The sequence below is a fragment of the Eurytemora carolleeae genome, unplaced genomic scaffold, assembly GCF_000591075.1.
Source record: "Eurytemora carolleeae unplaced genomic scaffold, Eaff_2.0 scaffold30, whole genome shotgun sequence".
NCBI lineage: Eukaryota > Metazoa > Arthropoda > Copepoda > Calanoida > Temoridae > Eurytemora > Eurytemora carolleeae.
The window spans coordinates 336,243-351,483 of NW_019396243.1; the positions used below are offsets into that span (position 1 = coordinate 336,243).

Genomic DNA, 15,241 nt, shown 5'->3' on the forward strand with positions numbered 1-15,241 from the left:
TTTTCTTTAAACCTGTTTTTCCTCTTAACCCTTCCATACCTTTTACTCCTAATGCTTTCTTGAACCTCTACTCCTGAACTTTTGATTATCCTTCACTCCTACCCCTACCCTCATCCTTTACTGTAAACAGTTCCACATCTTTTACTCTTGACCTATCCTTTCTTTATTCTAAACCCAGTCTCATCCTTTAGGGATTATTAGTAAAGGTACGATAAAGGTTTAATTTTAAAAGAATGGAAAGGACTAGAGTAAATAATAAAGGGAAAGGACTAGAGTTAAAAATAAAGAGAAAGGTCTAGTGTAAAGGGTATGAAAAAGACTAGAGTAAAGAATAAAGGGAAAGGTCTAGAGTAAAGGGTATGGAAAGGACTAGAGTAAAGAATAAAGTGAAAGGTCTAGAGTAAAAAATAAAGGGAAAGGTCTAGTGTAAAGGGTATGAAAAGGACTAGAGTAAAAAATAAAGGGAAAGGTCTAGAGTAAAAGGTATGGAAATGACTAGAGTAAATAATAAAGGAAAAGGTCTAGAGTAAAAAAAAAGAGAAAGGTCTAGTGTAAAGGGTATGAAAAGGACTAGAGTAAAAAATAAAGGGAAAGGTCTAGAGTAAAAAGTAAAGGGAAAGGTCTAGTGTAAAGGGTATGGAAAGGACTAGAGTAAAGAATAAAGGGAAAGGTCTAGAGTAAATGGTATGGAAAGGACTAGAGTAAATAATAAAGGGAAAGGTCTAGAGTAAAGGGTATGGAAAGGACTAGAGTAAAGAATAAAGGGAAAGGNCCTCTCATGATAAGAAGAAAGGTTTAGAGTCAATGACAAGGGGAAAGGTTTAGAGTAAAGATTAAGAAGAAAGGTTGATAGTTAGCCCTTAGGATCCGGAGCCGTGGATCCATGGGTTAAGTCAAAGTATTGTGGACCGGATCCTTAGCACTGATATTGTCGGTTAAAAATGAAAAATAAAAAATATTTTTATACAAATCAGATAGATCTTACAGTGAACCCCTTAATAACGAATACATCGAAAGAATTCATCAAATGTCGTATTCTTCACTTTCTGATAATGGAATGTTGCAGATATTTAGTTTTTTAATGAAATGATTATATGGAACTCTTTAAAACTGTTCCCGCATATTCATTGCTATTTATTTATTTTCGCAAATACTGAAATTTATGTAATATAGTATAAAACTCTTTGAAAAATTGTCAAGACGACATTTGATTAATTCTTCCGATGTATTCGTTATTAAAGGTTTCACTGTATGAAATAATAGTGCAGGATTTATTAGATAAGATTACTTAATAAAAAATATCTGTCCTGTCGAATATCTTCTATAAAATGACCTCTCATATGAAATACCTTCTATAAAATGACCTCTATGAAATGTCTTCTATAAAATGACCTCTATGAAATGTCTTCTATAAAATGACCTCTATGAAATTAAAATGACCTCTATGAAATGTCTTCTATAAAATGACCTCTATGAAATACCTTCTATAAAATGACCTCTATGAAATACCTTCTATAAAATGACCTCTATGAAATGTCTTCTAAGAAATGTCTTTTCTATAAAATAAACAAACATCAACCTTCACCCCTTCATTTGGTAGAAATCAATGAAAATTCCTATCTACGGAATTCCTATCTACGGAATTTCTTAACGAGAAATATCCGAACCCCATTTCAAACACTTTTAATTTTATAAATACACAAATTGTATTGTACTACGAATAAACAATCAGTTAAAGATAACTTTTTTTTAGAGTAATTATTTTGCAGAGGGGGTTTTGCATTATTCATGTTTTTTTTATTACTACTTTTAGGAGTTATAGGTCTGGGATTCAATGGATCCCATAATGAAGCGCCATATATTATCCTAAAATAATCATTAATTATACAATTACATTTAAAACACTAAAATTCTCAAAAATATATTAGGAAAAATAAGAATTAAATATACTAAATATTTTTGGGAAAAATATTATTTGTTAAAGTACATAATTTGATAACTTTTCTTGGGCACACCATTGAGATGATTTAGTAAGATTAATCAAGGCGAGACTCGACAAGTAAAACTAAGAAACGAAAGTTTAGTGGGATTTGGAACAAAGTTTTGTGGTTCGGAATAGATTACTCCAACTACCTTTGGCCACGGTGACAATAAAACAGATCCAAAAAAGCGGAAACTACAATTTACTTCCATCCCTTCTTGTACTCATCCTTCTCTTCTTGTACTAATCCTTCTCTTCTTGTACTCATCCATCTCTTCTTGTACTCATCCATCTCTTCATGTATTCATCCTTCTCTTCTTGTACCCATCCTTCTTTTCCTGTACTCATCCTTCTCTTCTTGTTCTCATCCTTCTCTTTCTATTCTCACCCTTCTCTTCTTGTTCTCAATCTTCTCTTCTTGTTCTTATCCTTCTCTTCCTGTAACCATCCTTCTTTTCCTGTACTCATCCTTCTCTTCCTGTACTCATCCTTCTCTTCCTATACTCATCCTTCTCTTCTTGTTCTCATCCTTCTCTTCTTGTTCTCATCCTTCTTTTCTTGTTCTCATCCTTCTCTTCTTGTTCTCAATCTTCTCTTCTTGTTCTCATCCTTCTCTTCCTGTACCCATCCTTCTCTTCCTTTACTCATCCTTCTCTTCCTGTACCCATCCTTCTCTTCCTTTACTCATCCTTCTCTTCTTGTTCTCATCCTTCTCTTCTTGTTCTCATCCTTCTCTTCCTGTACTCATCCTTCTCTTCCTGTACTCATCCTTCTCTTCTTTCACTCATCCTTCTCTTCCTGTACTCATCTTTCTCTTCCTGTACTCATCCTTCTCTTACTGTACTCATCCTTCTCTTCCTGTACTCATCCTTCTCTTCCTGTACTCATCCTTCCCTTCCTGTACTCATCCTTCTCTTCCATGTACTCATCCTTCTCTTCCTGTACTCATCCTTCTCTTTCTGTACTCATCCTTCTATTCCTGTACTCATCTTTCTCTTCCTGTACTCATCCTTCTATTCCTGTACTCGTCCTTTACATCATGGTACTCATCCAATTTTTTATCTTCTCATCCTTATCATATCCTAAGCTCTTCTTTCTCATTAGCTTGAGACGGAATAGTGTACAGGATGAGAAGGATAAGAAGAATGAGAAAGATGAAAACGATGAGAAGGATGAGTATAGGATATGAGAAGGAAAGAAAAGATATGTATAGGATAAGGAGGATATGGGAAGTATGATAAAAATGAGAAAAATGATATGGATAAGAAGTGTAGAAGAGTTAAAAAAATTTGGTATCGGATGATTATAAATAACATAACATAACAAATAAATCTATAATTTTTATTAATTGATTTTATAGATCCACTTTTGTAGTCAGTCCAAGAAATAATGTTCATCATCAGCCTGTAGACGGGTGAATACTGAATACTATACATATACATCCTAGCTCTAATTTGAATTAAGAAACTATAATTTTCATTTCTAAAAGTTGTTAGTTCATCGTCGAAAAATGCTAACAATCCATGCCAATTTATATTAAACATAGTGTAAACAATAAATTGTAACTTTCCTTATCCTTTTCTTTTCATTTTATTTCAATTTTATATTTTTTAGATTTGGGGGGAAATATTCTCACAACCTTTACTTTTAGAGGTTTTTTTTTAATATTTTCTCCTTCTCATTCTTTCTAAATTATGGCTGATGAGAAGGATGAGAAAGATGGGATCAGTATGAGCAGGATGAGTAAATGGGTCGCGGGGTGCAATTATACACAGGCTTAAGCTTCCATATATTCTACCTCCTCTCATACGTAAACCTGGGGTCACGGGGTGCAATTTAAACTGCCCTATGATGAGAAGGATGAGTACAGGATTAGAAGGATGAGTAAAGCATGAGAAGGATCAGAACAGATATGAAGGATCAGTTCAGGATGAGAAGGATGAGTATTGAGTACAATATGAGAAGTAATTGAATATTCTATAAGAAGGTTGAGTTGCAGTGAGTACTCTGAGTACAGGATGAGAATGATTTCTACAGGATGAAAAGGATTAGTACATGGATGAGAAGGATCGCCATACAGAATGAGAATGATAAGTTCTTATCCTTCTTGATCTTCTTAAATTAAGAAGGAGCTGTCTTTAAAAAAATTAGAAAATCGAGGATAAGTAATTTTAAGTATTTGCGTAAATTGCCAGGACGAAAAAAGGTCTTCTTCTCAATATTCTTAAATTAAAATGGCTGTTGTAATCTTTAGATAAAAATGAGTATGATTAGAAGGATAAGTATTATAGAACTTGATGAGCGGCCAGGCCAATGTAATGTAAAAATCCTGTATATAGTTGACAGTTCAACGTACTCTCCAGATGTTGGGATTTTAAATAAATGCGCCAATGAACCCATCCGCTAACCCAGTTGTACAGTGGAAGGGGGGGTAGCAGCTGATGTGAGGGGGGTGTGTGTTAAGGAGAGGGGAGGCAGGTTTCCTGTCCGTGACGTAAAACCATTATTCTATTTGCGCCAAATAATTTAGTAGTAGTAGGTTAAATACGACGACATTCTAAATCTGCACTAGAATTCACAATTTTTCCACGACCGTTGATTTTACCGTTTTACGTGAAAAGTATCATTCAATTGTTGTCCATACCTATCATCATGAAAATGATGGTCATCTTCGACATTTTACTTTTGGTTTAAACATGGAAAGGTCAATATTTTCATCGAATTTAGGGTTTTAAGTCTTGTGATACCATAAAGTCAGTTTAGTTCAGCGCTGCCGCTAATTCTAGTCTTGTTTGAATAAAGCGCGTCCACATATCGCTGTTGGGGGGATTTTTTAAATTTCAGCAACATTTCTTTCTCTGTTAGAGTGAAGAAATGCATATCATTTTTACATTTTTGTCATTAAAAATTATAAATTGTTTTATTTTATTTTCAGAGTTAAATCATGTTTCAGTCCTGACAGACCTGACATGATCTAGGGTAGAATTTAGAATCGGACACATATCTTGGGATAAATTGTAGACTTGAAAAAAATTTTTTTTTATGATTTACTAGCGAAGTTATTTATTTTATTTATCGCGGTGATTTGACGACATGAGTTCGAGTCATCTTCCTGAAAACCTACTTTTGAAAAGATGTCGACTGCAGCTTATATCAATGGAGTCTCCTACAGAGCTTACTGGAACCAGGTATTGATGAATCTAAATATGTACAAGTTTGTATTATTTCATGGTGAGGCCAGGACACCTTCTGTGCCTAACGCCACGACTAGGATAACTAGGACAGGCTAGGGGGCCGGGCGCTGCGGTCACGTGTTCACCATTCAAGTACATTTTTGTAGAAGGGTGTGGGGGAGGGGACTCCAAAAATCTTTCTCCAGGAAACTTGAATCATTTTTACGACATGAGCAAAGTAAAATCTTATCCGTGTGGACTGCTGTAGCCCCAGTGCTCGTGTCCGAATAGTCATCTCACCCGAACTGTGTGATTATTATTTGGAAAAGCTGAAAATATAATCAGAGACAATATTTTTGCTTTACTCTATTTAATCATGATTCTTGTGAAAGTACAAAGATGTTTTCTCTAAATCTGTGTTTAATTTCTGCCCAACCCCCCACCCAATCATTTATTATTAGTTCGTTAAATGGGTTATAAGTCGAAAATTCGAAATTTTGGAATTTTTTCAATGAACATGAGAAGTAGTTTTTTTTTTTCGATTTTATATTTTTAGAAATATTTTTTTTGAATTTGTACGGCATAATTTTTGTTGTTGACATATTTTATGAACAAAATTTGTTAAGAAGTTTTTGTTGAGTCAATGGGTTAAGTTAATAGACAATTGTGTGGCTTTAAAACAGTGCTTAGGATCCGGATCCGTTGGATCCGCAAGATTATGGCTTCCTGGATCCGGATCCGCAAAAATATGCGGATCCACATTTTTATCCTAACAAGAAGAAGGGGGTGTAATGCTTCATAATATACACCCCTTCATTTTTTTTTTTTATAATTCAGTGAATAAATCTCAAATAAACAAAACCCTCCAGATTGGCATCTCGAAAAACAAATGATTGAATCCAAAAGCTGTTATTTATATATGTTGTGTTCGTCTAGTTCTGTTGCGGAGACAATCTTGAGCCCCATGACAGATCTAGCAAAAAATCTGGGAGACACAAGCCTAGGTCTCACACCGGTCCAGGACTCCAAGGTAATTTAGATTTTTACACAATCTTAAGATAGATTTGTTGTGCTTTATTTGATTGAATAAGAAACTGATTACTCGCCACAAACTCCAATTTTATAATCTATATATTTTGGCAACCTGATATTTGATATTTAAAACTTCGACAATATGATCTATCAGAACTATGAAGTTAGAATTCTAGCAAAGGTCTGCAACATCAGATTGCAAATATTTGTGATTAGAAAACTAGAGTTTGAGGAGCGTAATCCGTTTCTTTACGTATAAAATTGTTTAAATCAATGATTTAATGATTCATAAAAAACAAGTTCCAACATTTCATAAAGAAAAATATTTCCCATTTTTTGTATGTTTAACAATTTAACCAATTTCTTTGGCATTTATCTTTTAGTATTCTAGAGAACCCGCAATTGAAAATTTTAAATATTTTTTTAATAAAAAAGATGTAAAGCGTACTGTTGTCAATAGGGCGCAGAACTTTTACTAAATGATCAATTTAAATTACGTCGAAAGTCTCTTTAATTTATTATTATTTTATTTAGCGTCGATTATCCATGGAGAGTGAGTCTAGTGACTCTACCCCGAGTCCTAAGGAAAAGTTAACCTTCAACATTGAGACCCCTCTTTCCAGCCTCACAAACAAACCTAAACGTCTTCTCCAACCCTCGTCTCGGTTTAGTTTCGGCCTCATGGCCGGCACAGATGAACACAACAAGGAGAATATCCCGTGTGGAGTATTCTCTTCTCCTGGTAAACCTGCACCTGGATATAATACAAACTCACCACGGAACAAACTCAAGCTTAAGACTGAAAGCCCGGCCAAGACGTTTTCTCCGAGTAAAACCTCTGGACTGGGACTACGTCGGCTCTCCCCTCTCAAGGATAAATCTCCTTGCAAGAAGATTTCTCCGATAAAGAAGAGGATTACCAAGCGACCCATGTTCACTGTTCTCGACGAGGAGGCCGCCGAGGATGGATGTTCCAGAGACAGTGGTTACGATTCTCAGAACCTCGAGGATTTTGGAACCCGGAAAAGGAAACCTAACCCTGGTTCTATGGAGGATATTCTTCAGGATTGCTCTCCGGGCAAGGAGGACGGAATCGCTCCCCTCAAATCCTCGCCGGAACGGGACGAAAAAATAATCCGATCGGACGGATTTGATTTTGACAGTTTGGAAACTATCAGCGAGGATCAAGAAAATGAATCTCCCAAGTTTGACCTGAACTCTCTTCTATCAAACAAAATGGTGATCCTTCCCTCGCATTTAGAAAACAGCATGGCGTTCAACAATCCTCTGCAGGACGAAATAAAACCAACAGAGAAGTATTTCCCTAGAAAACCGTTTGTCGGCGCACAAAACCGCCCCACGTTTAGGAGAGCTTTGTCCATGTTGGATCGACCAACTGGGTCGGATTTTGATTCTCCAGTGTCCCGGAACTCAACTTTTACCCTGGCAAGGTTCAAGCGACCTGATCCACCTAAAGACGAAGATACTGAAACGTGCAGTAAACGTAGAAAGTTTAACCCCTCTAGTCTCATGTCGGAGCGATCTCAATCCCTCCAGGGAACCTCAGAGGTTAAGAAACCCAAATTTTTCCGTTCTCACTCCGAGAACGAGCTGAGCGTGATGCAATCTTGTCAGTTGAAGGAAGAGATAGAGGATATACTGCCTGATAGCTCCAGGTACTATATTTCATGGACAGCGAAGGTTATTAACCCTCGGATCATTTTTTTTTATTTACAATTTCAATTTATTTAAACCGCAGATTTTTCTATCTATATGATAAAGCTCTTCTCTCATATATACAGATATGTTTGTATATATGTCCGAATGGACTGACATTTTTAGGGGGTAACACATGTTAAAAAAATCAATTTTTTTAAAAATCGAATTTCATTTCAAGAATTAAATTTTTGTCTTTCAAAAATGAAATAATTTCATTTCAAAAATCAAATTTTTTTTCTACGAGCACTTCAGCTAGTTTTTGATGAAGTAAAAATCAGGTATAGAAAAGGGATTATAGACAATTCTAAAAAAGAATTTATTAACTTTTTCCGATTTTTTTTTTTCATTCTAATTATTTCGATCAGATTGTACGTCCTTCCCTCCTTGAGTACTGGGAACAAGCATCCGAGCCTACGGAGTATATCTTGTGAAACAATGGCAAAGGTTATTACAGGAGAATACAGTCAATGCATCAATTCATATAGGTAAACTTAGCTTAGAGCCAGCCCCCTCCCCCCCAACATTTGAGTTAAAATAAAGGCATTTTAACCCCACAACCCCCCAAGCCCCTGAAAACAACTAAAATATATGCAACAAAAGCCCTCTAACATTTAGTTTTATTATTTTCTTGTTTTAGAATCATTGATGCGCGTTACGCCTTTGAGTATGAGGGCGGACACATAAAGGGTGCAGAGAACTGGCAACATGGTGAAGATGAGGAGTTTATATCCGCCTTCCTTCCGCCACATCCCCTCCCCGCTCCGCCCCAGCATAATATCAACTGCAACGCTAAACGGGACATCTTGATATTCCACTGTGAGTTCTCCAGTCAGAGAGGACCAGACTTCTACATGAAACTCAGAGAAAGGTTGTATTTTTGTTCCTGTTGCATTCTTTAATCTTTATGTTTGTGTCAAATATCAAAATTTTAAATCATATATTCTTCAGCAGTAATAATTTTAACAGATATTAACAGTAAGTAAAACAAGTAAAGCTGTTTCACAAAAACTCTTTACGCGGATTCAATTGCTCGGTACTTGTTTCAGCATTCTGTGTCTTTCGATCACAATGTCATGAATTAAACATACAGATATCTTGTTTTTCTTGGTAGTGTAGGATATCTTGGTTTTCTTGGTTTAGTGTAGGATATCTTGGTTTTCTTGGTAGTGTAGAATATCTTGGTTTTCTTGGTAATGGTTTAGTGTAGGATATCTTGGTTTTCTTGGTAGTGTAGAATATATTGGTTTTCTTGGTAATGGTTTAGTGTAGGATATCTTGGTTTAGTGTAGAATATATTGGTTTTCTTGGTAGTGTAGGATATCTTGGTTTTCTTGGTTTAGTGAAGGATATCTTGTTTTAGTGTAGGATATCTTGGTTTAGTGTAGGATATCTTGGTTTAGTGTAGGATATCTTGGTGTTCTTGGTTTAGTGAAGGATATCTTGTTTTAGTGTAGGATATCTTGGTTTAGTGTAGGGTATCTTGGTTTAGTGTAGGATATCTTGGTTTAGTGTAGGATATCTTGGTTTAGTGTAGGGTATCTTGGTTTATGCAGGATTCTTTGTCGTGACTGATATAAAATATTATTTGCAGATAAGACATTGTATAAACTTGAATTGAAATAATCCTATTCTTATTTAGGGATCGTCAACTAAACCAGCATGTATATCCTGCACTACACTACCCTGAATGCTACCTACTCCATCTAGGATACAAGGAATTCTTCCTCCAGTATCCTGAGCTCTGTACAGGCAGCTATACAACCATGGTCGATCCAAAACACGAGGTAATAAAATGATTGATTTGCCGTAAATTACGGTGTCCCGAAAATTGACAAATGTACCGTATATTACGGTGTCCCGAAAATTGGCAAATGTACCGTATATAACAGTGTCCTAAAAATTGGAAAATGTACCGTATATAACGGTGTCCTAAAATTGGAAAATGTACCGTATATAACAGTGTCCCGAAAATTGACAAATGTACCGTATATAACGGTGTCCCAAAAATTGACAAATGTACCGTATATAACGGTGTCCCAAAAATTTACAAATGTACCGTATATAACGGTGTCCCAAAAATTGACAAATGTACCGTATATTACGGTGTCCTAAAAATTGGAAAATGTACCGTATATAACAGTGTCCCGAAAAGTCCCGAATAGAAAGCAGCTGAAAATTCTAGGAAATGTATTTTCGAAATATTTAACTATGGATTCTTTCAATATTTAAGAAAGAAGCAATTGAACTCTATAAAATTAAGGAAGAAGGATTTATGACGTTTTAATTTTTAATCTTAAAACATATCACTGAACTCACTAACTTTCATTTTGTTACGTTTTCTTCATTCACGGAGGTTAGTGATCTTAGATCTCTGTTTCATGATATTTTAACAATTTAATTTGTTTAACATTGCAGCAAGACTTACGGAAGATGAGAGCTAAGAGTAAATCCTGGTCTGGTGGAACCATCGCTAGAACATCTAGGATGGGTAGACTCAACCTCTAATCCTGATCTCATGGAACCATCGATAGAACAATAAGAACGAATCGAATCAACCTATAGTTAAATAATTTTCAGACGCTTCTAATCTATGCTTATGTTTTTATGTCTGAAAGCAGATTAATTTTGAGTCAATATCGTTTTAAATTGGATTTTTAGATCAATTTTTTTGTGTATAGATCCGCTTTTTCCTGTTAATCCTTCGCACTTATTTACACACATATTAATGAGAGATGAAATTTAGATAATCTTCGAATTAATCAGGGATTGAATAAAGAAAATCCTCGAGTAATTTAGGGTTGACTTTATAAAATCCTCGAATTATTTTGGGATGAAGTTAAAAAATCCACTGAATTTACGGGCGATGGAATCAATCAAATTCTCGAATTATTTAGGGATGAAATAATAAAATCCTCGAATATTTCAAGAAATCATGAAAATCCTTTAAAATCACTGCGGCTGTTAAGCCGATTATAAATCTTGAAAAGTTGTTCATTTCACGAGAAAGTTTAAAAGTTCAATTAAATATTAATATTTCTCAGATTTGAACTAGATTTCGTGTAACTCTGTGAACCTAGTTTTCTAACTTTTATTCGTCAGTTTTTGTTCATTTTATCAAATGATTTTTCGTAAAACTTTAAATTGATATTTATGATTTATTTTCTTATGTTTCTGTGAATGATTTTACACTATTAGACAACGAATCAAAATTTAATAGTTGATGTAAATGCAACAAAAATTTTCGTACTTTGTTCAATTTTTAGTTTTTATTTGACAAATTTGTTTTAAGTTTAATCAAGTAGTTAATTTATATTTTCTCCAGTCGGAACTGGTACCTGGAGAACAGGAACCAGGATCCAGTCGGAACTGGTACCTGGAGAACAGGAACCAGGATCCAGTCGGAGCTGGTACCTGAAGAACAGGAACCTAGATCCGGAGATCTCTTAAAAGTACAAAATCTTTTTTGTACGTTCTTGTTACGTTATGTAGAATGCCATTATATGTTCGGATGTAGGACCTTGGTAGTGTACTTATACAAGTACATCCATGTGATGTACTGAGTACCAAATACACGAGTGTCACCTATGTAATTGATGAAAGCATTCTTAAGTAAATTGTAAATAGTGATTACATTGTGATTTTCCTATTTGTTTCGTTCTATTTTTAATTTTGACTGAAATATGTTTCTGTTCTTCTAGCAGAATATACTTAGAACCAGCAGTGCATATTTTATAGAGAACAATATACAACAAACTATATATGTTTCTGTTCTTCTAGTAGAATATACTTAGAAGCAGAAGCGTATATTTTATAGAGAGCAATATACAACAAACTATTTATGTTTCTGTTCTTCTAGTAGAATATACTTAGAAGCAGCAGTGCATATTTTATAGAGAACAATAACAAATTATCCAGAAACTAGCAATAGATTTAAAGTAGTAATCTCAGTTTGTCTGTCTGCTTGTTCGTTTGTTTGTCAGATCTTAACTTACAAATCCCTTTACCGATTGTTAAGTTGGATGACTTGTAAAGATAAAGTTAATGTTCCAGGATAAGCTGGATTACCAATGCTAGTAATTTAAGTAGTAATCTCTGTTTGTCTGATTGGATGTCGGCTCATAAATCATGAACCCCTAACAATTTGGTTCAAGGCTCAAATATTTAGATAAATTTTTTGATATTTTGTAAAAGAAATAGTACCTATTTGAATATCCCTGAGCCCAAAACTATTAAGACGGAACTGAAACCTAGTAACGTAAACCGGGTTTCATGAAAGTGATAATTAGGGGAAAAATATTATTTCGTCAGTTGGTTTCTTTATATTCTCTTTTTTCACAAATATATAAAGCCTATAATTACCAACGCATGTTAGGGTTGGTCGATTTTTGAAACAAGCTCGAGGGCCTAGTTATATACCTGGCGCCTAAATATTCAAAGAACTTAGCCCCAAAAAAAAAAAAATTTAAAAAAGAATAGCGATCGTACAGCCATTTCGCAAAAAATCGCTGGAAAAACCGGAAAAAATATTATCAAAATACATCAATATGGGTAAAAACCATGCGTCTCAAATTTTTTGTTGTATTTTAAATTGTTCATAGCCAAAAAACTAGTTTTATTATGGGACTCGGCCAAATTTTCGATACAAAATTTTGTCTTTAATTGGTGCAATAATGAACAAATCCATTTGAAATAGACTTTTCTGAATTCAGTGTTTTAAGACGGATCTTTTGACACAATTATTGACATATTTTTCAGTCTTCTAGTTACTTTTTCTTCGCAAAATTGGCCGCGCGATCCTTATTTTTTAAAACTTTTGATTATTTGTTATTGCTAAGTTCTTCGAATATTTAGGCGCGGGTATTTAACTAGGCCTTCAAGCTTGGTTCAAAAACCTAACAGATGGTTTTAAATAGTTCTGACCAACTTTGCCAACTGCCCCTCTAGGTCGCAAATGAACAATTGTAGGTAAATAGACTAACCCTAACGCAAGTGGATTTTAATTACGTCCAAGGAGAAATATATCTGGAGCATTATGGATCAAGGAGGAATATATATGTATCAGGGTTCAAGGAGGAATATATCTGGAGTATCAGGGTTCAAGGAGGAATATATCTGGAGTATCAGGGTTCAAGGAGGAATATATCTGGAGTATCAGGGTTCAAGGAGGAATATATTTGTATCAGGGTTCAAGGAGGAATATATCTGGAGTATCAGGGTTCAAGGAGGAATATATTTGTATCAGGGTTCAAGGAGGAATATATCTGGAGTATCAGGGTTCAAGGAGGAATATATCTGGAGTATCAGGGTTCAAGGAGGAATATATCTGTATCAGGGTTCAAGGAGGAATATATTTATTGTATCAGGGTTCAAGGAGGAATATTTAGAGTATCAGGTTTCAAGAGGAATATATCTGGAGTATCAGGTTTCTCTGTGAAATATATCAGGAGTATCAGGGTTCAAGGAGGAATATATCTGGAGTATCAGGGTTCAAGGAGGAATATATTTGTATTCAAGGAGGAATATATCTGGAGTATTATGGTTCAAGGAGGAATATATTTGTATCAAGGTTCAAGGAGGAATATATCTGAATCAGGGTTCAAGGAGGAATATAGCTGGAGAATCAGGGTTCAAGGAAAAATATATCTTAGAGTATCAGGGTTCAAGGAGAAATATATTTGTATCAGGGTTCAAGGAGGAATAAATTTGTATCAGGGTTCAAGGAGGAATATATCTGGAGTATTATGGTTCAAGGATGAATATATTTTTATCAGGGTTCAAGGAGGAATATATCTGGAGTATCAGGGTTCAAGGAGAAATATATTTGTATCAGGATTCAAGGAGGAATATATCCGGAGTATCAGGGTTCAAGGAGGAATATAGCTGGAGTATCAGGGTTCAAGAAGGAATATATCTGGAGTATCAGGGTTCAAGGAGGAATATATCTAGAGTATCAGGGTTCAAGGAGGAATATATTTGCATCAGGGTTCAAGGAGGAATATATCTAGAGTATCAGGTTTCAGGGAGGAATATATTTGTTTCAGGGTTCAAGGAGGAATATATCTGGAGTATTATGGTTCAAGGAAGAATATATTTGTATCAGGGTTCAAGGAGGAATATATCTGGAGTATCAGGGTTCAAGGAGGAAAGTATTATGGTTCAAGGAGGAATATATCTGTATCAGGGTTCAAGGAGGAATATATATCTGTATCAGGGTTCAAGGGGGAATATATCTGGAGTATTATGGTTCAAGGAGGAATATATCTAGAGTATCAGGGTTCAAGGAGGAATATATTTGTATTAGGGTTCAAGGACGAATATATCTGGAGTATCAGGGTTCAAGGAGGAATATATCTGGAGTATCAGGGTTCAAGGAAGAATATATTTGGAGTATCAGGGTTAAAGGAGGAATATATATGGAGTATTATGGTTCAAGGAGGAAGGCTCAGTAACATTATGCCTAGTTCGTGAATGCCTAGTTCACTATGCCTAGTTCATGAATGCCTAGACAACATTATGCCTAGATTGCTGAATGCCTAGATTTTTGAATGCCTAGTTCTTAATGCCTAGATAACATAATGCCTAGAGAACACAATGCCTAGATTCATGAATGCTTGGATAACATTATGCCCAGATAACATAAGAGTGCATGGAATGCCTAGACAATGTATTTCAAAGAGAAATAAAAATATTAAAGAGAGAGAAAAAAACATACAATTCGGTAACATTTTTACAAAAATATGCAATATAGTTCAGATTATATTTCTACTTTGGCCCATGCATGATAGGCAAGAAATTTGACCAATAAAATATGTAATAAATCATGAAAACATATTAGTATCATTTATTTATTGCTTTACAATGTCTATAGGCATTCAATTCAGTGTAATGTTATCTAGGCATTGGGTGACTAGGCATTATGAAATCTAGGCATTCATGAATCTAGGCATGGTGTTATCTAGGCATTACGAACTAGGCATTCATGAATCTAGGCAAAGTGTACTAGGCATTCACGAACTAGGCATTCGGGAACTAGGCATAATGTTACTGAGCCAGGAGGAATATATTTGTATCAGGGTTCAAGGAGGAATATATCTAGAGTCTCAGGGTTCAAGGAGGAATATATCTGGAGTTTCAGGGTTCAGGGTGGATTAAACCAGGAGTATCAGGGTTTAAGGAGGAATATACAGAGTGTCCCAAAAATTATGACAGTAGGAAGACGACTTGAAGGTCGTCGCTGAGCCTTGCAATTATTTGCAGCATTTTTTTAATGCTTGAAACCATTATGACAAAATTCTCTTAGTCCTGGCATTTCCGCAATGTTGTCTCCACTTTTTTG

At 35.1% G+C, this 15,241-nt stretch overlaps 1 protein-coding gene across 2 annotated transcripts; it reads left to right on the forward strand.

The window, feature by feature from the left end:
* The first annotated feature begins 4,897 nt into the window (after nucleotides 1-4,897).
* Nucleotides 4,898-11,625, forward strand: LOC111699191 (M-phase inducer phosphatase). 2 transcript variants are annotated; one of them, XM_023469795.1, is made up of 8 exons: nucleotides 4,898-5,169; nucleotides 6,091-6,184; nucleotides 6,721-7,862; nucleotides 8,271-8,390; nucleotides 8,543-8,773; nucleotides 9,545-9,689; nucleotides 10,321-11,033; nucleotides 11,169-11,625. In XM_023469795.1, the coding sequence occupies exons 1-7, from the start codon at nucleotides 5,075-5,077 to the stop codon at nucleotides 10,408-10,410; spliced, it is 1,917 nt and encodes a 638-aa protein (XP_023325563.1). In that variant the 5' UTR covers nucleotides 4,898-5,074; the 3' UTR covers nucleotides 10,411-11,033; nucleotides 11,169-11,625. The 2 variants fall into 2 exon arrangements, with proteins under 2 accessions (XP_023325563.1, XP_023325562.1); XM_023469794.1 differs by having other exon boundaries at nucleotides 10,321-10,999.
* Nucleotides 11,626-15,241: the final 3,616 nt, after the last annotated feature.